The 26,313-nt window shown below is 42.1% G+C and overlaps 1 protein-coding gene across 2 annotated transcripts in view; it reads right to left on the reverse strand.

The window, feature by feature from the left end:
* Window positions 1–26,313, reverse strand: part of LOC140725005 (uncharacterized) — a 111,912-nt gene that overhangs the window by 22,007 nt on the left and 63,592 nt on the right. For both annotated transcript variants that reach the window (XM_073039923.1, XM_073039925.1), the window contains exon 6: window positions 1,549–1,580. In XM_073039923.1, the coding sequence (XP_072896024.1) occupies window positions 1,549–1,580 (32 nt within the window). The remainder of the gene's footprint in view (window positions 1–1,548; window positions 1,581–26,313) is intronic.

The following is a 26,313-nucleotide window of genomic DNA, read 5'->3' on the forward strand; positions in this document are numbered from 1 at the left end:
AAAATTCAAAAATCAGCTGTGCAAAGAGACTTGGAAGTCCTCCTGCAGGATTTCCTAAGGGTTAACTTGCAGGTTGAGTCGATGGTAAGGAAGGCAAATGCAGTGCAGTGTTTGTTTGGAGAGGGCTAGAATATGGAAGCAAGGATGTAAGGCTGAGGCTTCAGAAGGCACTGGTCAGAATGTACTTGGAGTATTGTGAGCAGTCTTGAGCGCCTTATCTGAGAAAAGATGTGCTGGCATTGGAGACAGTCCAGAGGAGGTTCACAACAATTATTCCAGAAATGAAGGGGTTAACGTATGGAGAGGAGCATTTGATGGTTCTGACTCTGTACTCACTGGAGTTTAGAAGAATGCGGGGGGGGGGGGGGGGATCTCATTGAAACCTATCAAATATTGAAAGGCCAAGACAGACTGGATATAAAGAGGATGTTTCCTATTGTGAGGGAGTCTAGAATCAGGGGGCATAGCCTCAGAACAGAGGAATGTCCATTTAAAACAGAGATGAGAAGGAATTTCTTCAGTCAGAGGATGGTCATTCTGTGGAATTCATTGCCACAGACAGTTATGGCACCAAGTTCTTGATTAGTCAACTGTTTATGGGATGGCAAGTTAATGGAGTTGAGAGGGATTATTAATCAGCCATGATGAAATAGTGGACAAACACGAGGAAATCTGCAGATGCTGGAAATTCAAGCAACACACACAAAATGCTGGTGAAACACAGCAGGCCAGGCAGCATCTATAGGGAGAAGCAATGTCAATGTTTCGGGCCGAGACCCTTCGTCAGGACCTGCTGGAATAGTGGATCAGACTCAATGGGCTGAATGGCCTAATTCTTCCCCTATGTCTTATGGTCTAATGGATTGTGCTGTCAAGGATGGTGGTAGAAGCAGATATAGTAGGGACATTTTAAAGACTCTTATAAAGGGATATGGGTGAAAGAAAAATGGAGGGCTTGTGGGAGGGACGGGTGTGATTAATCTCAGAGTAGGTTAAAAGTTTGGCACAACATTGTGGGACGAAGGGCCTGTCCTGTGCTGTAATGTTCTATGTTTCCTGTTCTATGTACCTACCAAACATTGTTGCCTCTCATGCCTATTGGTCACCTCTACTTTCACAATACCAATGGAATGTGAAATTCTTGTATTGTATAATCACTCTTCCCCAGCAAATTCTTCACTATGTAATAACTGATTAATCTATTCTCTTAACACGTTAAAATTGGCTGCTCCATGACTAAATCCATGGGAAGGCGACGCAATTGAATGTGGTAATCAGAAAGCTTTAGGATATCAACACTTTGGCATGAGATTCCATACAGAAGAGTATGAATTTTCAGCACATGCCCAACAGGTGCACAGCAAAATGATACTGCACTTTGGAGCACATGTATCTGATCGGAAGTGAATTAAGGACTGCTATACGGCAAATTGCAATGCTGAAAAAAAGATTGATTTGAACAAAGCAGCCTCAAATAGAGCATAATAAAGTAGGAAACACTTTGGTATTGAATCAAAACGCAGAACATGTCTGTCCAATACTACTTACTTTATTTTTGATTTTCTCTAGCCAGCTTCTAACTGCAAAAAGATAGAAGAAAATACTTGTGTTAGAAAGAAGAAGTAATCTTTTGATACAAACATGAAATAATTTAATTGAGCCAAACCTTACTAAATAATTAATTAAATACACCACTATGTCATAGAAGTGAAGCAGATGTAGCAAGACCAATGGCAAAATATTAATCCTGGCAAATAGATACTGTTGTTTGCATTCAATTATGAGTTCTATGAAGTCAAATCTGTCAGTTGTCCTGTGTAGACTACCACTTTCTAGTAAAAAGTGTCTTGCAATCTGCATTTCTAATCCAATAGAATTACAGGTAGATTCCAGTCTCATCTAATAAATCAAATCATGGAATTTAATGCAATATATAAGTAGTCAAATTTATTCTTTTTCAATTTCTTACCCCACTGAAGCAACAATTAGATTTCCAACAAAGCCAATTCACGCTATTCTAAACAGGTTTCAGATTCGAAGTTGCTCATTTATTTGTCCATATGTAAAGTCTGGAAATATCAGGGACATAATGCTTCCCTTAATCATTGGCAGGAGATTGATATGGGAATAATTAGAATCTAATGCATGTGTAGGAAATCTGATGGACAATTTAGGTCTAATGGTGATGGTATTCAAGTGCTAAATTCAACAGCAGTAAAGTGTTAGGAAATATTCTATTACCTTATTGCAATACTCTCCACAATGAAAATGGTTATTACAATGGGAATAATTACAAAGCAAAATGATACATTTCAATAGCATTGCCTGCTGTGCTGAACTTTCAGCTCCTGAACAGAGATACGATAACTGTGATTTCATTTATAATAATGGTTCTAGGTACGGTTTTCAATTGGTCTTGTGCACACTAAGCACGAATAATAAGGCATCAGAAACAACTATCTTTAATGAGCCCATAAAAAGCTCTGCTGCCAGATTTACAACATGAATATTTTTCACCATCTGTACCAGTGAACATTGGCACTGAGTTCATAATCACCAAAGGGTTCCATAAGGATGGAGTTATAACATGTGCCGTTTCAAGGATACAGAATAGATTAAATATTAATTTTATTAGCACCATCATTTCTTTGTTTCATCAGAAAATAATTTACCCTGTAGGCACACGGTTATAATGTTAATGTGCATAAGATTCTAGAACAAAATTAGTATGTCATTATAGTGACATCATTTCAGATCAGGAGAGACAACTGATTTTGAGGATTTCCAGAATCTTATGTGTTTATGATTTCAAGGGTGATCTATCATGAGGAGAGAGAACCCTCTGTTTCAAAGAACAGGAGATCAAGCAGAAACCCACAAAAAACAGGCTGGATGCAGGGAAAGATGTTTCCCCTTGTTGTGCAATCACATTCTCTGGATATGGCCTAAGACAGTTGGTTTGAGATGAGGAAAAACTTCTTTACTTCAGGCTAGTGAACTTGTGGAATTTTTCACTGCAGAGGTTGTGGGGGCCAAGTTGTGAAATATATTTGACATTGTGGTAGATCCTTTTCTAGATACAAAATTTCAAAGGTTATATAATGTATCAGGTGTATTGTATTGAGATAGAGCATTAGCAATAGTTATATGAAATGATGGAGATGACCTGAAGGATGATTGGCCTTTGCCTGCTCTTGATTTTAGGTGTTGGTTCTGGACACAAAACATTAGATGTTCTACCATTGATGCTGCCCTCATCCACATCTCCTCCATTTCCCAGACAACCATGCTCACCCCATCTTCCAGCACCTTGACAGGGATAGAGTTCCTCTACTTCTTTACATTATCACCCATGAGCCTCTGCACCCAACCCATCAATCTCCACAACTTCTGCCACCTTCAATGAGATCCTACTACCAAACACATCTTTAACCTCTCCGCCCCCCCCCCCCACTCTGCGGCTTTTGCAGAGATCGCTCCTGCCGTGATTTCTGTGATCATTCATCCCTCCCCATTAACCTCCCTCTTGACACTTATCCTGCAAGTGAGAGAAATGTTACATCTGTTTATTCACCTCCTCCATCACCTCCATTCTAGGCCCAATCAGTGTTTCCAGGTGAGGTAACACCTGAAAATCTGTTTGGGTCCTCTATTGTATCCAGTGCTCCCAATACAGCTCTCTCTACATTGATGAGACCTGACGTAATTTGGGGACCATTTTGTTGAGCACCTCTGCTCCACCAAAAGCAGAATTTCCCGGTAACCAAACATTTTAATTCTTATCTGTCATGGGTGGAGGAGTAACACCTCATATTCCACCTGCGTAGCCTCTAACCTGATAGCATGAGCAACAATTTCTCCTTCCAGTATTTTTTTTCTGTTTTTGTCCTCTTCTCCTCCCCCTTCCTTCTTCTATTCATCACTCTGGCTTCTTACCTCTTCTCCTCACCTGCCCATCACCTCCCCTCGATGCCCCTCCTCCTACCCTTTATCCCATGGTCCACTCTCCTCTCCTATCAGATTCCTTCTTCTCCAGTCCTTACCTATCCCACCCACATGACTTCACCTATCACCTTCTAGCTTGTCCTCCTTCCCCTCCCTGCACCTTTTAATTCTGGCATCTTTCCCCCCTTCCTTTCCAATCCCGATGAAGGGTCTCAGCTTGAAGTGTCGACTCTATTCCTCTCCATAGATGCTACCCAACTGCTGAATTCCTCCAGCATTTTGTGTGTGTCGCATCAGATGTTGCTTGTCATTTGTCAGTCAAGATTCAGCTTAAAAAAAACAGAAAATGCTCTCTTTCCTAATCTTAACTGAATCGGTATTACTGTTTACCCAACAAAAGTGTTGTCTAATTGTAATCATTCTGGGAACTACCATGGCATAAACGGCACATGAATAGATCATTTGACCCAACTAATCTGCACTGATATTTATACCCCAACTAAAGTCAACAAATCAGACAGCATCTATAAGAGATAAACAGTTAACATTTCAGATCTGAGATCTTTTATCACAAAATCAAATGCATTTAGACTCAGCTTCTCACTTTACAACATACTGTACACCTCAGACTGACGATCTGAAATGCACTGGTGGCAAAACACCCAATAACAACCTTCAGAAAGGAAGGAGATAAACAGCTGAAAGGATTATATCCAGGACTAAAGAGTAAAAAGGTAATGAAACTAACTGGACAGCCGTTTCAAAAAACACAACATATTGACTTGCTGTCTTCTACACTGCTTCATTTATGTTGAATGTTGCCACCATGTGCAGCTTTCTGGTATGAATGGTAGTAGGGGTGTCAGGAACAAAGATTCAGATACCCAACTAAAATATTTTATAGGATTTTTAATATTCTGTTGTAATTGACCAAATATACATCTGGATTCCCTGAAATTATTCATTCCAGTGGGAAAGATTTTACAGGCAACTTCTACTCTTATTTCTTAGTTTTTATAAACTATAGTTGAAAATATTCCAAATCATTGAGTGAGTATGATGTCTTTAAGGAATATAAAACCATATAGATACCTACCCAATAAACAGAAATAATGGCTGCTAAATATTGTATTTAATAACCATTTACTTATATGACTAGCTCTTCCATATAATATTTCCCAGTGCTCGTCCCTTGACCTCACAAAAAAATTTAAGATTGAAGACTCAAGATTGTATATTGTCACCCATCAGTACACGAGAGTAAAGGAAAATGAAATGATTGTTACTCCGGATCTAGTACAGCCTCAAAAAATACAAGCATAAAGAACATGATTTAAAAAAAGAAAAGTACAATAAATATAAATATTTTAAAAATCATATGAAACAAAACGTACAAGTAACTGTTAGACTGTAGCCTTATATACATAAGATTAGCTCATATATATAGACTGTATGTACATAAAGTGACACTAAGTGCAGGAGTATCTGTACACAAGATGACTGAGAGGAAATGATACAGCAACTCTGAGCAAGAGCAACTCTTGTAGGTAGCAGCCAGACATATGATAACACAGTAGAACAGTGACTATGGCCAAGTGGTTAAGGCGTTCGTCTAGTTATCTGAAGTTTGCTAGTTCAAGTCTTGGCTGAGGCTGTATGTGTGTGTCCTTGAGCAAGGCCCTTAACCACACATTGCTCTGCGATGGCACCAGTGCTAAGCTGTATGGGTCCTAATGTCCTTCCCTTGGACAACATTGGTGGTGTGGAGAGGGGAGACTTGTAGCTTTGGCAACTGCCGGTCTTCCATTAAAAGAACCTTGCCCAGGCTTGTGCCCTGAAAACTTTCCAAGGTGCAAATCCATGGTCTATCAAGACTAACGGAGGCCTACATCATCGTCAGTTTCAAAAAATAAATTCAAATTCAAATTTTAAAAAATATTCCTAACTTTCTAATACTAACTCTTTGGCCATGAGGGGTGTGCATTTTAAAAATATGAGAATCTCCTTTGGTCGTGGCCCATCAGGAGCAAACTTTGTGCCTTCACTTGCATTCCCTGTCTAATTATTTTTAGTTAGGTTTATCTGCACATTTGTTACAAGCTTCCAGGGAGGACTTGCACTCTTGGGAGATACCCAGCAGCAGAAGGGAAAGTGAGTAAATATTACCAGCACAGGTACCTACTACGGAAGAATATTGTTAATGCCTTCTGAAACAGCAAAAGAGAAAAGGGGGGACTATATTTTTAAACACAATACTTATTCAATTTCACCACAACAAATAATAGTCCTGTTTCGCCTTTAAAATGTAAAGCATCCCTCCCACAAATCAAGTAAAACAAATTATGAATTACCTTGCAATAAACTAATGCATTGATTTAAATTGCAGCATTAATTAATGAGGCTGTATTGGCATCTCTGTTACACTACAAGAAATGGGCAATTATATGCATGTAATAGTGACTGAGAAAGAGGGAGCTGTCAAAAATGAATGGCATAAAGATCTTCAGCAAAAATAACCAGAACATCAGATAAATGAGCCAGTATAACAAGATGTACCAAAAAAGAGTAGTGTCTTGTGGACATCATTCTTATTTCCGCCTCCATCTCCATCCTTTAAGAATCATGGCTCTACAAGCACCAAACAGAACTGTAGGATCAATGCCTCAAAGTGTTGCTAGCACTGTACTCTGCTGAGAAAAAAATATCACCTCCCTGAAAGGGTTCAAATCCAATCCACTTAATGCAAAGTTTTCTTATATGGACAGTCATCATGGATTCACCCATTGACAAAGGTAATGCAGAGGCAATTACAACAAATGGGATTTTGTGGCTTCTGTTCAAATAAAACACATTCTGAGCATTGTGCAAGGCGCTAGCCAAGGCAATAGTTAATGCTTTCCCACCTGTAACCACCAATATTTATTTGACATTTAGTTAATGTGCTGCTCATGATTAACTTAAGGCTTTAACTTAACTTAACTTTACTATAGTCTTTCTTCCACCTCTCCTTCCCCTCTATAGTCCAATTTATATAAATCTGCTGAATCGTGGTTTTCAGATCCATATTAAGTGAAATTGATTTTCACTTGGCTTAATTTCCAAAGCGCTTATCCATCATTAAATGCTCCTGACTGGTTAAATACTGTGCTAAATCCCATAATAAACTGAGTCTTTCCCTCAGATGCTCTGACAAACCCAGCATTATTGACATATTTACTGTGTGTCTATTTGAGGTAACTAAGACAAGTAGGTGCCTTTAAACCACCAGTATGATCAGGTCAACTAAGATATAATTTGTGGTATCAGAAAAATATAATACATGTCTTGCACAGTAACGTACTGAGGTGCATAAGGTCATTGGAAATGTTTGGGAAATGCAGGATCAAATTTTAGAACATATTGGAATTAGCTCACAGGAAAGCCAGAAGTAATAGCAGCACGGCTCTGCCTGGCTTTTCAACACGGCCTCATCTGAATTGGTGCTGGCTTCCCCACTAGTAAGCATGAGGGGGTATTGAATTGAATTAACTTTATTTCATACATCCTTCACATATATGAAGAGTAAAAATCTTTACGTTACGACTCTATCTAAAAGTGCAATGTGCAATTTATAGTAATTTGTAATAAATAGTATGTACAACAAGATAGTCAATATAACATAGAAATACAATTGTATCAGTGTGAATTAAGCAGTCTGATGGCCTGGTGGAAGAAGCTGTCCCAGAACCTGTTGGTCCTGGCTTTTATGCTGTGGTACCGTTTCCCAGGTGGTGGCAGCTGGAAGAGTTTGTGGTTGGGATGACTGGCATCCTTTGGGCCCTTTTTACACACCTGTCTTTGTAAATGTCCTGAATAGTGAGAAGTTCACATCTACAGATGCACCCGGCTGTCCGCACCACTCTCTGCAGAGCCTCGCGATTGAGGGAAGTACAGTCCCCATACCAGGCAGTGACGCAGCCAGTCAGGATGCTCTCAATTGAGCCCCTGTAGAAAGTTATTAGGATTTGGGGGCCCACACCAAACTTCTTCAACCTTCTGAGGTGAAAGAGGTTCTGTTGTGTTCAGACCACGTGGGATCCTCAGTGATGTTTACACTGAGGAACTTAAAAGTTGTTCACCCTCTCAACCCCAGATCCATTGGTGTCAATAGGGGTTAGCCTGTCTCCATTCCTTCTGTAGTCCACAACTAGTTCCTTTGTTTTTGTGCCATTGAGGGAGAGGTTGTTTTCTTGACACCATTGTTTTTAATGGGACACTCTAAACACACAATTTGATTAGAGTTCAGAACACAATAGAAACAATTGCAGAATGTCTCCTCGCATGTGATGCCAGGTTTGTAAGGGGATATAGGGAGATATTCCTCAATATACACATGTCAGACAGACAGACAGACATACTTTATTGATCCCGAGGGAAATTGGGTTTTGTTACAGCCGCACCAACCAAGAATAGTGAAGAAATATAGCAATATAAAACCATAAATAATTAAAGAATAAGTTAATCATGTCAAGTGGAAATAAGTCCAGGACCAGCCTATTGGCACAGGGTGTCTGACACTCCGAGGGAGGAGTTGTAAAGTTTGATGGCCACAGGTAGGAATGACTTCCTATGACGCTCAGTGTTACATCTCAGTGGAATGAGTCTCTGGCTGAATGTACTCCTGTGCCTAACCAGTACATTATGGAGCGGATGGGAGTCATTGTCAAAAATGGCATGCAACTTGGACAGCATTCTCTTTTCAGACACCACTGTCAGAGAGTCCAGTTCCACCCCCACAACATCACTGGCCTTACGAATAAGTTTGTTGATTCTGTTGGTGTCTGCTACCCTCAGCCTGCTGCCCCAGCACACAACAGCAAACATGATAGCACTGGCCACCACAGCCTCTTAGAACATCCTCAGCATTGTCCGGCAGATGTTAAAAGACCTCAGTCTCCTCAGGAAATAGCGACGGGTCTGACCCTTCTTGTAGACAGCCTCAGTGTTCTTTGACCAGTACAGTTTATTGTCCATTCGTATCCCCAGGTATTTGTAATCCTCCACTCTGTCCACACTGACCCCTTGGATGGAAACAGGGGTCACCGGTGCCTTAGCCCTCCTCAGGTCCACCACCAGCTCCTTAGTCTTTTTCACATTAAGCTGCAGATGATTCTGCTCGCACCATGTGACAAAGTTTCCCACCATAGCCCTGTACTCCGCCTCATCTCCCTTGCTGATGCATCCAACTATGCCATCACAGCACACTCTGAAGAAGACCTTCAAAATATCCTGAATGTCTTTGCCAAGACATATAGAGCCCTAGATCTTGTTTTGAATATAAAAAAGACGCAAGTCCTATATCAGCCATTTATCCAAAAGTTGACGATATCGCCTTTGAAAATGTAGACCACTTATCCTACTTTGGCAGCATTCTCTTCTTAAAAGCAGACATTGACTCAGAGATTAACTGCTACCTGAGTAGTATGAAAGGATTCTGTGCAAGATTAAGGAAAAGAGTTTCTTTGGGATAATAAAAGACCAAGAAATAGTAAATGTCATTTACAAAAGTTGAAAAAGGATGGAGGTCTCGCTTTGCCTAATCTAAGAATGTATTATTGGGCTGTTAATTTGCGATATATGTCCTTTTGGTTATATTCGGGTGATAGGAATGATCAGCCAATTTGGGTAGACCTGGAACTGAGAGCTGTGAAACAGTTTTATTTAATTTTGTTATTAGGAGTTGCTCTACCAATACAATTAGCTAAAGTTGCTAATTTAAACCTATATCCTGTGGTTAAGCACTCTTTACAAATTTGGCTCCAGTTCCGCAATTTTTTTAATCTTAAAAAATTTAAACTTTGTAGTATAATTTATCGTAATTACTTTTTTAAACTTTCCTGGAGTGATCTAATTTTTTTTACTTTGGAAAAATAAAGGTATTAATTCTTTTTTGTTTTTATTTAAAGAAGGCAGATTGATGTCTTTTGAACAATTATTCGATAAATATTCTCTCTCATATTCACACTTTTTACAATACCTTCAAGTTAGACATTTTTTACAAAAATATTTAAGTAATTTTCCTCACATATTGGAGGCTAACTTGTTAGATACTATTATGAATATGAACCTTTGCTGAAAGGTTCTATCAGAAGAATTTATAATTTATTATTACAATGGGATAAGCGTCCTTTACTTAAGATTAAACAGGATTGGGAGAAGGAACTCAATTTGACTTTTATATGGGAGGATTGGACGCGGATTCTGAAACTGGTTAACTTCTTCAATCTGTGCTAGTCATTCACTGATTCAATTTAAAATTGTACATCATTACCATTTGATGAAGGAGAGACTTTCTAAAATATTTCCCAATGTTGACAAGTATTGTGATAGATGTAAAACTAAGATAGCTACACTGACACATATGTTCTGGTCATGTTCTATATTAAAACAGTTTTGGAAGTCAGTCTTTTCGACAATTTCTAAAGCACTCAGAATCAACTTAAAACCTAATAAATTGACTGTGCTTTTTGGAATAATTCCTCAAAATATTCATGGTATTTCTGTGTCTGACCAACATGTTCTTGTGTTTGTTACATTGATAGCTAGGAGGGCCATCTTGTTGAAATGGAAGGATATATCAGCTCCTACTTTGTCACAATGGTTCTCTCAGGTGATGCTGTGTCTTAGCTTGGAGAAAATTAGAAGTCGAACCTGTGAACCTTTATTTGATTTTGAGAAAAGATGGGGTTCATTTGCTCGTTATTATCATTTCAGTTAACTGATAGATTTCCTCCACGATCTAAGTGTAAATTTTTTTCTGATATATCTTTCTTTCTTGTTGGCGGTTTGATGTTTATTTTTAGAAGCTTTCTAAAAATGACGCATGGCTGCGGGGTTGTACCCCCAATGGGGTTCTTTTTTTCTCTCACCTTTCTTGCTTAGTAGGGTTTTGTTTTATTCACAAAAATTTTCAATCTTTAAGATAATTTCTTTTTTTTTGAGGCATTGTAAGTGTTGTTACTTCAATGTACCTGTGTTATTTTTGAATAACAACAATAAAAAGATTTGAAAAGAAAGGAAAAGAGTTTCTGAAGACAGCGATCTACTGGTCCAAACAAAACTTTTGTTCTATAGAGCAGTCATCCTTTCCACATTACTGAAGAGAGCTGAATCGGACCACCTGCAATAGACACATGAAAGCCCTGGAACAATACCACCAAAGATTTTGAGGATCTTCTGGAAGGACAGACAGCATATTGGAGGAGGCTAAAGTGAACAGCATTTCCACCATGATAAAGCAACACCATCTCTAATGCATAGGTCATGTCATTCAGATGTCTAACTCGCATCTCCCCAAACAGATCCGTTAATCCCAGTTGAAAGAAGGTCAGTGAGCCCCTGGTGGGCAAAGGAAGTGCTTCAAAGATAACATCAAAATCAATCTGAAGAGATTCAACATCACATCTAAAAACTGGGTAGACGTTGCACTCAATAGATGCACTTGGAGGAAATCTGTATAAGAGGGATCTGCACTACATGAGAGTGACCTCTGCTGTGCCACAGAGGACAAGCAGCAGCTGGGAAAGGACCGATTGAACAAGTACTAACCACAGCTACCACTTGCTCATGTGCACAATGCACCGGAATATGAGGATCCCAGATCGGCCTCTACAGCCACCTGCGAACAACCCCTTAGGAGAACATCTCACTCAACTGGAGCGATCGCACTACTACTAATACTGATACTCTCCTACACATAGAAAGACGAAACCTGTTGGCACAGAAAGGCAGAAATGACTGAAGGTTGTACAACAACCCAACTTTAGATTCAATGCAGAAAGTAGTTTTGTGGGATCCACAGGACAGGGAATGCTAGCACGGCAGGATTCATTCTAATGTGTGCAATATCCCAACTCTAACACTCAACTTTACTCCAACCTATCACTCCTCATAAAAAACTACCTTGAAGGTACACCCAACCATGCAGGTCAGAAGACCTCCTCACATCCCCAGAAGCTCTATTCACTCTCATATAATGCTTCTCCCATATAACTATATCAACAAATGTTCATCATTTGTCAGAGCCTGAGGATGATGGAATCCAAAACAACTCTCAAATCAGCTGGTCAGGCAGCATCTGCAGAGGGAGATGGACAGTCTATATTTTGGGCCAAAGTCCTTCATCTGGACTGCCAGATGAAGGGTCTCAACCTGAAACATCAACTGTCCATTGCCTCCATAGATGCTGCCTAACCTGCCACATTCCTCTGGTGTTTTGTGTGTGTTACTCATCACACATCATCCAACACAAACCATTACTCTCACCTATCCATCTTTTCTTGCTCACACTGCCAATACACCTGAATTGCTTAGGATTTCTTGCATCTCTAAGGAGACTTGGTTGCCATGAGACAACAAATTTCACATCATATGCCAGTGATAATAAATCTGATTCTGATCCATATTATTTTGATGTTGGATGTCAATTTTCCTGAAGAGGCAACAGCTAGAAATACCCCAGCCATCAGTAGCTCCATAAAAAGAGATTCATCTTATGTAACTATGCAAGCTGCAACAGATTGGAAGCCCTTAACCATGAGGTGGCCAGATTTATCGATATGGAACAAGGCTGTGTAGGTACGGGGACATGTGTTTCCCAATTCAGGATTCGTTTATTTATCATGCGTACATCAAAGACACAGTGAAGTACCTCGTGCCTTAACAACCAACGCACTCAAAGGAGTTTTGGAGGCAGCCCACAAATGTCACCACACATTCCAGTGCCCACAATGACACAGCATGCCCACTCTTAACTGCAACTCTTCATAAACCACCAGGAGAGAAACACCAGAAAAGAATATGGATATTTTGCAGACAATATTAATATGAGGAACACAACTGATGTGGTTAACTTTGTAAGCCATTACCAGTTTCAGAGAGAAAGCAATTTCCATGCTGGTTATTCCTGTTGCAGAATACAGGTGCCATGTCAAAAAGGGTGAAAGTATTAGTCAATTAATTTGCTGTTGTTACTGCTGTAACAAACTAGAGTGTTCCCTTCACTACAAACCTGCAACCCCTAACTTTCCACCCCCACACTCCCAATGGTGTGGCCCAGCCCCATCAAGGCTTCATGATAGTGTGTAGAAACCAGCAGGAGCAGTGGATTACAATACACGTTAGGAACAGGACATGGGGATCACTGAGGCACCAAAGGACAGTTCTCCATTAATCTGAATTTCCAGGAATACTTCAAAGTGTTACAGATGTTTGAGAGGTATCAGATTGTGACAGCATGTTTCACTTGTTTTTGATATCTCCACTTTATTGTGTCAGAGCTGACATTTTTATTTTACAAGCCCCACCTGCAACTTCATTCTTATTCTCAGGATACAAGGCTGGCTATTTCATGCTTTTTGCAAAAACAAACACAGAAGTCAGGGGAGGGACAGAAAGCGTGGGGCTGAGCCCACCAGTTATTCACAACATTCAGCGTCAGATGGGAGGTGCTAGCAATCAATGTAATGTTAGTGTCTGTGGCCACTGGAGATGGGGAGGCAAATTCTTATGGCTACCTGGTGACTCTGTCCAAGACGCTGCTACAACTCCAGGATTCTCTCACCTCGGCATGCAATGGACCTCGCCGATACTTCATCCTCCACCGGATCCACGCTGTCAATCTCCAGTTCTTCACCTTCCTCACATCCGGCAAGGATTGGAAGATCGCTCGTCTGCAGAGTGCAGAATCCACCCGTGGCCCTGGATGCCCCTGCACAACCATCCCTTCAGCTGCCTGCTCAGACCTCGATACCATCACAGACCCACAGATTATGAATCTCTCCGAACCAACCCCTGGCCCTGGCACCTCCGTATTGGTGACACTAACACCGGTTCCAACAATCCCAAGCAGATTTAGAACCCGTATTCCACTGCTATCAATGCCAGTTCCAACAACCCCAGACACCTTCAAACTGCTAATTACACAGCCTCTACCTCTGACTCAAGCCTGGACCTTGATCGGCTGCTCGTCCAGGCCAAGACTTTATGCACTGCCGCTGGAACCACAGCCTCCCTTTTCCCCCACCACCGTTCTGCAATCCCGTGTCTCTCAGGCCCCACCGTCAGCTCTCGGGTGTACAGAGCCTCCATCTTCCTCTCACCCCACCTCCTCTGAACACTCTAGCCCTCCCCTCTCCTCCGACACCACCAATTCTCTTCCACCTCTGATCCTAGCTCTCATCTGTGCTGGGTCTTCACAATTCCCTCTGACCTTGCCCTCCCTGAAGCAGAACATTTTGTCCTCATTTAGGGCCTCACCTTTGTCTCCCTGCACCCGCACATCAGTGAGTTCCGCGTCCGCCATGACGCTGAGCTCTTCTTCCGCCACCTCTGTCTGCATGCCTACTTCTTTGGTAAGGAGTTTCCAGCCCGCAATGATGCCCCTTTCTCCCGTCTTCAACCCTCCTCCTCTTCCTGGACACCCCGCTCTGAACTTCTGCCTGATCACTAATTCCCAATGAGACATCAACCATCTCGACTTTAACACTCCTCTCTCCAATTCTAACCTCACTCCTGAACGCGCAGCTCTCCACTCTCTCTACACTAATCCTAACCTCACCCTCAAGCCCGCAGATAAGTGGGGTGCTGTAGTAGTCTAGTAGACTGACCTCTACCTTGCTGAGACCAGAGGGCAAATCTCAGACATCTCCTCTTACTTACCCCTTGAACAAGACCCCACTAAGGAAGAGCAGGCTATTGTCTCCCACACCATCATCGACTTTATTGACCCTGGGGATCTCCCTCATGGTTCCCTTACCCTGCACGTCCCATTCCTACCTCCTACCCAAGATCCATAAAACTGACTGTCCAGGTAGACTCATTGTTTCTGCTTGCTCCTGCCCCACTGAACTAATATCTGCATACATCAACTCTGTTTTATCCTCTCTGGTTCAGTTGCTTCCTGCCTACATCAGTAACACTTCACACGCTCTTGTTCTTTCCAATGACTTTAAGTTCCCTGGCCCCGATTGTCTCATTTTCATTATGGATGTCCAGTCCCCACACACCTCCACCGCCCCATCAGGAGGGCCTTAAAGATCTTTGCTTCTTTCTGGACAACACACCCAACCAGTTCCCCTACACCACCACTCTCCTTCATCTGCCAGAACTGGTTGCCCTCAATAATTTCTCCTTTGGCTCTTACCACTTCCTTCAAACCAAAGTCCATGGGTCCCAGCTGTGCCTGACTTTTCATCAGCTACATGGAACAGTCCATGTTCCAAGCCTACACCAGCATTACTCCCCAACTCTTCCTACACGACATTGATGACCACATTGGTGCTGCTTCTTGCACCCATGCTGAGCTTGACGATTTCTTCAACTTTGCCTCCAACTTCCATCTTGCCCTCAAGTTTGCTTGGTCCATTTCTCTCTCTCCCCTTTCTCGCTCTCTCTGCCTCCATCCCTGGAGACAGTCTATCTACCGATATCTTTTATTAACCCCACTGACTCTCACCTTTATCTGGACTATACCTCTTCCCATCCTGTCCTTGTAAAAATGCCATCTCTTTCTCTCAGTTCCTCCAGCTCTGCAGCAGCTGTTCCCAGGATGAGGCTTTTCATTCCAAAGCAACTGAGAAGACCTCCTTCTTCAAAGGGCTTCCCTTCCTCCATCATCTATGCTGCCCTCACCCACATCTCTTCCACTTCGCACACATCTGCCCTCACCCCATCTTCCCAGCAGGGATAGGGTGCCTCTGCTCCTCACCTACCATCCCACTAGCCTCTGCATCCAGCACATAATTCTCCATGATTTCTGCCATCTCCAGCGGGATCCCAGCACATCTTTTCCTCACCCCACCCCCACATGTTCTGCTTTCCGCAGGGATCACTCCCTATGCAACTCCCTTGTCCACTCATCCCTCCCCACTGATCTCCCTCTTGGCCCTAACGTAACACTCCACAGCCCCATCAACTGAGGTTCAATTCCCGCTGCTGTCTACAAGGAGTCTGTACATTATCCCTGTGACTGAGTAGGTTTCCTCCAGGTGCTCTGGTTTCCTCCCACGACCCAAAGAGTAGTGAAGATTAGTAACTTGTAGGCAAGCTATGTTGCTGCTGGAAGCATTGCGGCACTTGCTGGCTGCCCAGATCACGTATTCAGACTGTGTTGGTTGTTGACGCAAAGGATGCATTTCACTGTACATTTAGATATTTTGATGTAGATGTGACAAAAAAAGGCTAATCATGCTGTTAGTTTGATAGTGCTAATTCAGTTGATTCCCCCAAGCACGAGAGCGGTGCTGACTGTTCAGAGTATTCTTGTCTGAAGATGCGTCACTGTAAGATTCAAGAAGAGCATGTAGCTTGAAAATTACATTGAAACCAAGGACAGAAAATCTGTTATTGAACAAACTTGATCAAGGCAAATGATCCAGGGTCATGTGCTCAAATACCATCATTAGAGAATCCTGAAATAAAAAGGGTAGCATCATTTATCATGGCCAGAAACCTACTGGATTAATGCAAAAACCCATCTTGCTTATTAATGTAACACACACAAAATGCAGGAGGAACTCAGCAAGTCAGATAGGTTCTACAGAGTGGAATACGGTCGACATATCAAGCCGAGACCCTTCATCAGGACTAGAAGGGATTCTCCCTTCCTTTCCAGACCTGATGAAAGGTCTTGACCTAAACATCAGCTCTTTATTGATACTGCCTGACCTGCTGAGTTCCTCCAGCATGTTGTGCCTGTTGCTCTGGATTTCCAGCATATGCAGAATCTCTTGCATTATTATTGCTTATTAGTGTTCTTTAGAGAAGAAAATATAACATTTTGACTTGGTCTGGACTATCCAAGATATAAACGTCAATTTTTACTCCCCCTTAAAATGGCCTTAGGAAACTATGGAATGGGCAATAAATGCCAGTCTTAGTAGCATTAAAAAAAAGTTTAGGCAGGTTTTTGAGTTTTCTTCCAAGTGCTAAACACATCCCAAACAAAGAAGAGAAGATGGTGAAGACAGAAGCTGTTGGATGTTCTTGGCTCTGTACTTATGGAGAGGAATAAACAGTTGACATTTTAGGCCAAAATGTCATCAACCCGGAAAGGAAGGGGGAAGATGCCAGAATAAGAAGGTGGGGGAGGAGAAGGAGTACAAACTTGGTAAAGCCAGGTGAGGGGGAAGGTGGGTGGGAGGGGGGAATTAAGTGAGAAACTGGAGATGATTAGAAGAAACGGTAACCAGCTGAAGAAGAAGGAATCTGATAGGAGGAGGGAATGGGCCATGGGAAAAAAGGAAGGAGATTTACTGTAAGATTTGAGCCACCTGCCTTTATATCTGCTAAAGCCACAAAAGTTCTAGCAAAGGTAGAGATTTATAATTATGCAGCAAGTTGCAAAGGAATATTATAAATTTAAATTTATTTGTCTAATGAACATGCATCGTGCTCCCATGTTTACTCTGTGACCTTCACACAAGCAAGGGATTTCACTGCACCCTGGTGTAGTAAATTGATCTGAAATCCGAATGCTGATCTAATGGATCGGAAGTTTAAAGTGTATATCAGATTCACAAATCTCCAAACTATGGTGTCCGTGCCAAAGTTGTCAAAGAAAACTCCAAAGTTTACAAAGCAACTTTTGAGCATAAAGACTAAACTTGAATCAATGAATGATACTTGGCAGTTGTGGCAGATCTTGGATACTATCACCTCTTAGAAAGTGAAATCTTTTGTCACGTAGGTGACAAAAGGGCTTTGCTTCCAGGTGAGCTCAATGCCTTTTACCTTGACCATCAGAATATGGAGGAATCTTCACAAACTCCCACAGCCCCTGATGACCCTACGATTTCAGTTTCTGAGGCCAACGTGAGAGCCTCCTTCAGGAGGGTGAACCTACAGAAAGCATCTGGCCCAGAGGGGGTACCTGGCCAAGTACTAAAGACCTGTGTTGATCAGCTGGCTGAAGTGTTCACCAATATCTTTAACCTCTCACTTCAGCTCACTAAGGTACCCACCTGCTTCGAGCAGCCTCCAATCAAAATGGTGCCTAAAGAGAACATGCTAACCTGTCTCAATGACTATCATCCAGTAGCACATAACCACTGTGATAAAGTGTTTTGAGAGATTGATGATGAAACACATCAACTCCTGCCTGAGATGTGACTTGGATCCATTCCAGTTTGCCTACCAGCACAATAGGTCCACAGCAGATGCCGTTTCATTGGCTCTTCACTCAGCCCTGGAACATCTGGACAGCAAAGGTGTATACATCAGGATGGTCTTTATCAACTACAGCTCAGCATTCAGTGTTGTCATCCCTTCAAAACTAATCAATAAACTTCAAGACCTTGGCCTCAATGTTTCCTTGTCCTCACTTGCAGATCCCAGTCAGTTCAAATCGGTGCAACATCTCCTCCACAATCCCCATCAGCACAGGTGCGCCACGTGGCTCTGTGCTTAGCCCTCTGCTCTGCACTTATGACTGGGTGGGTAAGCACAACTCCAATGCCATATTTAAGTTTGCTGACGAGTCCACTGTCGTTGGCCAAATCAAAGGCGGTGACAGATTAGTATATAGGAGGGAGACTGAAAATCTGGCTGAGTGGAATCACAATAACAACCTCTCTCTCAATGTCAGCAAGACCAAGGAGCTGATCATTGACTTTGGAAGGAAAAAACTGGAGGTCTGTGAGCCAGTCCTCATCAGGGGATCAGAGGTGGAGAGGGTCAGCAACTTTAAATTCCTCAGTGTTATCATTTCAGAGGACCTATCCTGGGCCCAGCTTTTAAGTGCTATTACAAAGAAAGCACAGCAGCACCTCTACTTCCTTAGAAGTTTGGAAAGATTCTGCATGACATCTAAAACTTTGACAAACTTCTATAGGTAGAGAGTATATTGAATGGTTGCATCACAGCCTGGTATAGAAACACCAATGCCCTTGAATGGCCCAGTCCATCACAGGTAAAGTCCTCCCACCACTGAGCGAGCACATCTACATGGAGCACTGTTGCAGAAAAGCAGCATCCACTATCAAGGGCCTCTGCCACCCAGGTCATACTCTCTTCTTGCTGCTGCCATTCGGAAGAGGGGTACAGGAGCCTCAGGACTCACACCACCAGGTTCAGGAACAGTTAATTACCCTCAACCATCAGATTCTTGATAACTTATCTCAACTTCATTTGCCCCATCACTGAACTGTTCCCATACCTATGGATTCACTTTCAAGGGCTCTTCATCTCATGTTCTTGATATGTATTGTTTATTTATTATTAGTATTTAGTTAATCTTTTGTATTTGCACAATATGTTGATTTCTGCACTTTGATAGTTGGTCCACCTTTCAGTGCAGTCTTTCAGTGATTCTATTATGGTTGCTGGATATACTGAATACAAGATAGGGTTGTATAGACATCTATGTACTTTGTACTCTGAGTGAAGCTTTTCACACAATCATTTAGAAGGTAGATGAATGGTGTTCACATTTACTGGCATGCTTCCTGTCATGTCCCTATTGCTGCCGTTGTAAACGGGTTTTCACCTTGCATATTCAGGTAATAGGAACCCTGGGTAAATTGTGAACCAACAGCTTTATTGCAAATGCCATGTTAATATTGCTGTAAATTACCATTTTATCACTGAAATCAACAACCCATCTCTCTCACAGGGATTTCTCTCATGCGAGCTTATTCACGTCTGCTGCTTGCCTGGTTTTAATTCCCCTCCTGCTGGTACCCCATGCACAGCTAATAGAATTCAGCTTAAAATAAACTCTCTCACACAGCAGATCAGCTACCTGGGACTAACTCAGACAGATTTTTTTGAAACATTGACCTTATTTAATCAGTGGTCGTGTTATACCATTTCGCTTCCAATCTTACCTCCGAGGGCTGACTACCTCTAATAGTCTGTCCTGGTCCCACCACGTAGACACCACAGCTCTAATTGCTCAGGAGACTGAAGAAATTTGGCATGTCCCCATCAACCCTTGCCAATTTTTATCGATGCACCATAGAAAACATTCTATCTGGTACATAACAGCTTGGTTTAGCAACTGCACTGCACGTGACTGCAGGAAACTTCGGGAAGTTGCGGACACAAGTCAGCACATCATGGAAATCAGCTCCCCTCCATGGACTCTGTCTATACTTCTTGATGCCTCAGTAAAGCAGCCAACATTATCAAAGATCTCATCCACCCCAGGCATTCTCTCTTCCAACATCCACCTCCGATCAGGCAGAGGATCCAAAAGTTTGAAAGCACATACCACCAGGTTCAAGGGCAGCTTCTACCCACTGTTTTAAGGCTATTAAATGGCTCCCCAGTACAAGATGGCCTCCTGACACCACAATCCACCTTGTTACGATCTTACGATATTGTTTAACTGCACTGCACTTTCTCTGTGGCTGTTACACTTCATTTTACATTGTGATTGTTTTACCCTGAACTACCCCAAAGCGGTGTAATGATTTGATCTGTACAAACAGTATGCAAGACAAGCTTTACACTGTAGCTTGGTACATGTTACAATAATGAACCAATTCCAATTCTAATCTTACTCTAGCTAAAAGACTGAAAAACTCAACCGGCTGACAGCTCACAGAACCACATATTGGCCTCATCATTTATACAAAGCGTACACTGGTGGGGTTGTGGAAGTGTCAGCCTCCCAAAAATAATAGATTTTTGTTCTATAAATATAACCTGAGCTTACCAGAATCTCAGTTGACTGCAAGTAGCCTTCCCACCTTTATCCGTGTATAAATTAACATGAGCAGGCATGTAATTATTGCTTCACTTAATGTACTTGGGGGAGGTGGAACTGTCACTTAAACTGAATTCTCCTTAGATTTGAGATTTGCTTTCTCCAGCATGAGTTTTCTGATGTGGGAACCTGATATTATATCAAAGGGATAATGGAGTTACAGTTCAGGTCAGTATTTAAACTTGTGATTACTGCAGCCCAATTAAATCTATTTTATTTCAGTTTCCTTCCGGAAAATTTTTGGCATAGAGTTCTTGCTTCAGTGTAGTATTTTACAAACTCAAAGCTTACAAGCTGAGATGAATTCAATGTGTTTGACAGCACTTCAAAAGCAAAAGGCTTCCACATACACATCAGTGATAACATGCTGTGGCGAGGCTGGCAAATGAACTCGAGGGAGGTACAAAACGCCCCTGTGCCTGCCCTCGAGTTCCTCTGACTCTTACAGTTTTCCATTTCAATGATTTATCCAATTCCCTCTGAAGGTTATTACTGACTCATCTTCCACCCCATTCTTAAGCAATGTATTCCAGACAGTATCAGGTACCCGCATTTAAAAAGAACCTTCTGCTGTATCCTTCTTTCAACAGACTCCTCACCGTCTCCTTATTGACTCTGTCACCACACTCACAATTTAACCTTACTTATTCTATCAAACCCTTAATGCTTTAGAAATGTCAAATCACCATGTCTATGCCAAAGACAATAACTGTTTCTCGAGTCCCTCCATGTAAATGCAGTTATTTAAATTGGGTAACATTTTAGTAACTCTCCATGCATTCTTCAAGTTCCCAAACCTGACACCCAGAGTCTGCTAGAATCATTCAGTTCTCAGCACTTTACAAAGGGTTAGCACAACTTTCGTGCTTTTATACTTAATGGCTCCAGTAAACATTCAAGAGTTGAGAATCTACATTGCATTATAATTTACATGAAAACTAAAAATTATTCTATTGAAAAAGGCTTCCTAGAAACTGAACTGGAGAAGCAACATGCCAGTTTTTAATGAGTGAATGCACATAAAAGTTTTTTATCCTCATATCTGGCTATGACACCCCCCCCAGTCTCCCCCCCCCCCCATTAAGGATATTGCACCAATACTATCTACAATTCTCGCCAGCACCAGTGCCATGTTACCAACATAATTCTCACATCTCATCAATGTGCATAATGTATTTTTCTGACCTACTGATAGAAATTGGCGATGACATTAGTTTTTCAATAACTGTAAATCAAAGATCAATCAATGCAGGAGGTCAGGAACCATCCATTATTTAATGGTTCCCTACTTGGGCATCCATTTTGTCGTTGCTAACTTCACCTTTCATTAATATACATCTGCTGCAGTCTAGAATCCTAATGTTCATTCTGCAGTGGCCCAGTTGTGCAGGGGCTTGATCAGGCTGTTCACAATAGTGTATGTTGGAGGGGAGTGGGAGGGTGGCATCACACACACCACTGTGTCATTTAACCATTTCACCCCAGTCCTCTGGAATTTCCTCCCCATCCCCAACCACCCCCCCCCCCCCCACAAACACACACTTTCTTCATTTTCTCTGTTGTTCTCATTGCAATTGTAGCCTGAGTAACTGCTATGGTAACTACACCAAGCATGAATGTAAAAGTTCGGTTCTAACTCTTATAAGTGAGAATACAACATAATAGCACTTTTTTCATATGAAGATATTTTTTGGTGCGACCAAACAGTCCTTCCAAATGAGGCAACACTCCGCCTGTGAGCCAATGAGGTCATCTACTGTATCTGGTGCTCCTGGTGCGGCCTCCTGCAACTCAATGAGACCCAATGTAGATTGGGGGACCACTTCGCCAAGCACCTATGCACTGTCTGCCAGAAAAAAAAGGATTTCCCAGTGGACACCCATTTCAATTCTACTACCCATTCCCATTTCGACATGTCAGTCCATGGCCTCCTCTACTGCCAAGGTGAGGCCACACTCAGGTTGAAGGAGCAACACTTTATATTCCATCTGGGTACCCTCCAACCTGATGGCATGAACATTCATTTTTCGAACTTCTGGTAATTGCCCCCCTTCACCATTCCCCCATTCTTGTTTCCCTCTCTCACCTTATCTCCTTGCCTGACCATCACGACACTCTGGTGCTCCTCCCCCTTCCCTTTCTTCCACGGTATTCTGCTTTCTCCTATCAGATTGCCGCTTATCCAACGCTTTATCTCTTCCGCCAGTCAATTTCCCGGCTCTTTAATTCCCCTCTGCTACCACCTTGTACTTCTTCTTCCCTCCCCCCACCTTCTTATCTGACTCTCTTCCAGTCCTGTTGAAGGGTCTCAACCCAAAATGTCGACTGTTTATTCTTTACAATAGATGCTACCTGGCCTGGTGTGTGTGTGTGTGTGTGTGTGTGTGTGTGTGTGTGTGTGTGTGTGTGTGTGTGTGTGTGTGTGTGTGTGTGTGTGTGTGTGTGTGTGTGTGTGTGTGTGTGTGTGTGTGTGTGTGTGTGTGTGTGTGTGTGTGTGTGTGTGTGTGTGTGTGTGTGTGTGAGAGAGACATTTTTTTGGTGGTCTGCAATTTGGCATCCAGACAAAATACAGCATCTATTTTGTTAACCTAAAGTGAAAGACCAAAGTGGGTTCAAATATTACCATTAAAAATAAGATTAATTAATTTGTTACTGTTTTTACACAATTCTTGTTTCCTGTTACAAACGGACGGCACTCAGCAGCCTGGGAGGAAAACCAGTTCTAATCGACCAGAATGAAGTGCTTTCTTCCTGGGATCTACAACGATCTGCTGCAATATGAATTTGGAAGCAGTTCAGTATGGGCATGAAGCCCCAAAACCGTCTCACATTACACTGCAGCCTGCTGGAATCTTACCAAATTACCAAGTGTCGTCAAAAATGTGGTGAAAACCTGCATAAAGAAAACTTTTCCCTGCATCTTTGCGGGCTTTGCATAACCTGATAATACACAAAGTGTGACACACTGATAGACTGGTGTTCCATTCTCTTTCGGTGAACATGAAATCCACAATAAAAATTCCTGAAAACAGACAAAATGTGGGCATGGATTGCACATTTGAAGGACCTGGTTTATACTATTCACTGACTGTGGCAAAAACTTATATTTACATCAATATTTTAGCGTGTCATTATCTCTGGACACCGCACAAAGGGGTTGTCAGTCTCCCCTGTGAGCATCTCCAGTGACAGCTGCAGCATATACAACTGGGCTAATCAAGACAAGATAGTCTTCCAATTGGTCACTGTTCACAGAGACATTTAAAGACAATTCATAAAGCATAATAATGTACTACATGTAAATAAGAACACTTTGAATTGAAAACTCAAAGGCAAGGAGAAAATAAGTAGATCACCAAATGTTTTAAGCAACCCATATAACTAATGTGAAACAGAGAGACCAGATGCAAAGTGAATCCGGTTCCTCATAACACTGCTCCATCATTGGATTCAGGGATGAGTCCAATAATGCAGCTGGATGTTGGACCTGGCCTCCTTATCACCTCTGATTTTCCTAGGTAGCCAGCAGCTGTCTACAGAACCACCTACAAGAGATGGATATGAAGCAACACACACAAAATGCTGGAGGAACCCAGCAGGCCAGGCATCAGCTATGAAAAGGAGTAAGCAGTCGACGTTCAGGCCAAGACCCTTCATCAGCCTGAAATGTCAACTGTTTACTCTTTTCCATAGATGCTGCCTAGCCTGCTGAGTTCCTCCAGCATTTTGTGTATGTTGCTTTGGATTTCCAGCATCTGCAGATTTTCTTGTGTTAGAGATGGATATGATCTAGCCCATACAGAAAAAATATTTGAAGTGTCAACGAAGTCGTACTTCATAAAAAAGGAGGGTAGCTCTGGTCGTATCTCAATGTTGGGATATCACTGTAGAAGTTCTTCCTTAGCACAAACAACTGCCAACTATCACATGGCCAAAAATGAAATGTTTGACTATGTTTGGTAGTATTCGATTTTATTTACAACTGCTCAGTGCATGAAGATGCCCATGTTTGAATATGGCAAGACTTAGTTAAATAAGTCTTGCCATATTCCAGCATGGGCTGATACACAACTAGTTAGATTTGTTCCGCAAAGGCTATGACCCCCTCTAACAAGAGGGATCGCCTATGTTTGACATTCAATGGCTTTACCATCACTAAGTACAACCACTCCCCCCCCCCCCCCCCCACCACATCAACATCCAAAGAGACTAATTTTAACAGGACCAACCACACAAATACAGTAGCAACAAGAGCATGTCAGAGGCTGAGGAGTATTTCATTGGAGACTGATGCCTCCAGGTATCACATAGCCATCTCCAATCACAAGGCACAAATCAGAAAGTCTACCTGCCTGGATAGGTACAGTCCAACAACCCTCAAGAAGCTTGGCATCACCTAAGACAAAGCAGCCAACTTGATTGGCACCTCATCCCCATCACAAACATTTCATCCCTCTCCATTGATACACTGTGACAGCTGTGTATACCATCTAGAAAATGCACTGCAGTTACCTTCCCAGGCTACTCTGATGGCACCTCCAAGAATAGCCGCAAGCATCACCACAGATAGGGGCAGCAGATGTGTGGGAACATCTCCCCTGCTGGTTGTCCTTCATGTTGGCACACCTTCCTGATTTAGAGACATATTGACACTGCTTCGTTGTTGCTAGGTCTAAAGCTCCCAAACGGTGGGAGTCATGAGCACCTTCAGCAGAGGAGTTCTAGATTTGGTTCTAGAAGGTGATTCCCCACCATCTTCAGAACAGCTGTTGGGCAATCAATACTGGCCACATGACTGACACCAAGATCTGCAGACATACGGACTTCTTTAAAAACGTAGCGATCTAACTGAAAGATGTTTCTGCAAGCCTGGTTTATCCAAAGGAAGCTTGTTAGTTGGCCTCAATTAGCAACATACTGAATTATTCTGCAATCAGCATTCATTAAAGTTTGCATTTTTATTATCTGTTCACTGTTAATGAGCCATTATGTTTAATTATACCATTTACCAGCAAACAGCTAAATGCTGAAGGTTAATGTTTTAGCTTTTCTTCAGTACAGCTAAGATTAACCATTTGGAAAAAGAAATCATTTGTTTTTGACACATTAATACAAAGCCAGATGTGCATGTGCATTAATGGGCCTGTCTCATCTAATCCTCCACAATCACCATAGCTAATCGCCAACTCACACCAGAATGGTACCCTGCAGCCCCTCCATACTGCCCCTATACATCATTGCCTTCACTGTCATCGCCTCTGGTCCAAATCCCCTTGACTCGCATACCAGAGGAATATCGCTGGTGACAAAGTGATCACAGACCATTTGGTACTAAAATTACCGGTACTTGGAAATTGGAGGATATTGGACAATTGGAGGATGATCTCTAGCTCACAAGTAAGTTAAAGTTAAGTCTGTCCCGAACCTTATAGGTTCATCAGGCCGGTGCTCATGCCAGTTTCCATGGTGTGAAGCAACTGAGAGTACGAGACTCCCCCTCAGATAGAACACCAGTCCTACGCGAGGTTAACCCCCAGCATTTTGCCGGTACCCATTTTCAGCTGGAGCAATGTGTGGTTAAGTGCCTTGCTCAAGGACACAACACGCCACCTGGAGCTTGA

Source organism: Hemitrygon akajei, chromosome 3 (genome assembly GCF_048418815.1).
Source record: "Hemitrygon akajei chromosome 3, sHemAka1.3, whole genome shotgun sequence".
NCBI lineage: Eukaryota > Metazoa > Chordata > Chondrichthyes > Myliobatiformes > Dasyatidae > Hemitrygon > Hemitrygon akajei.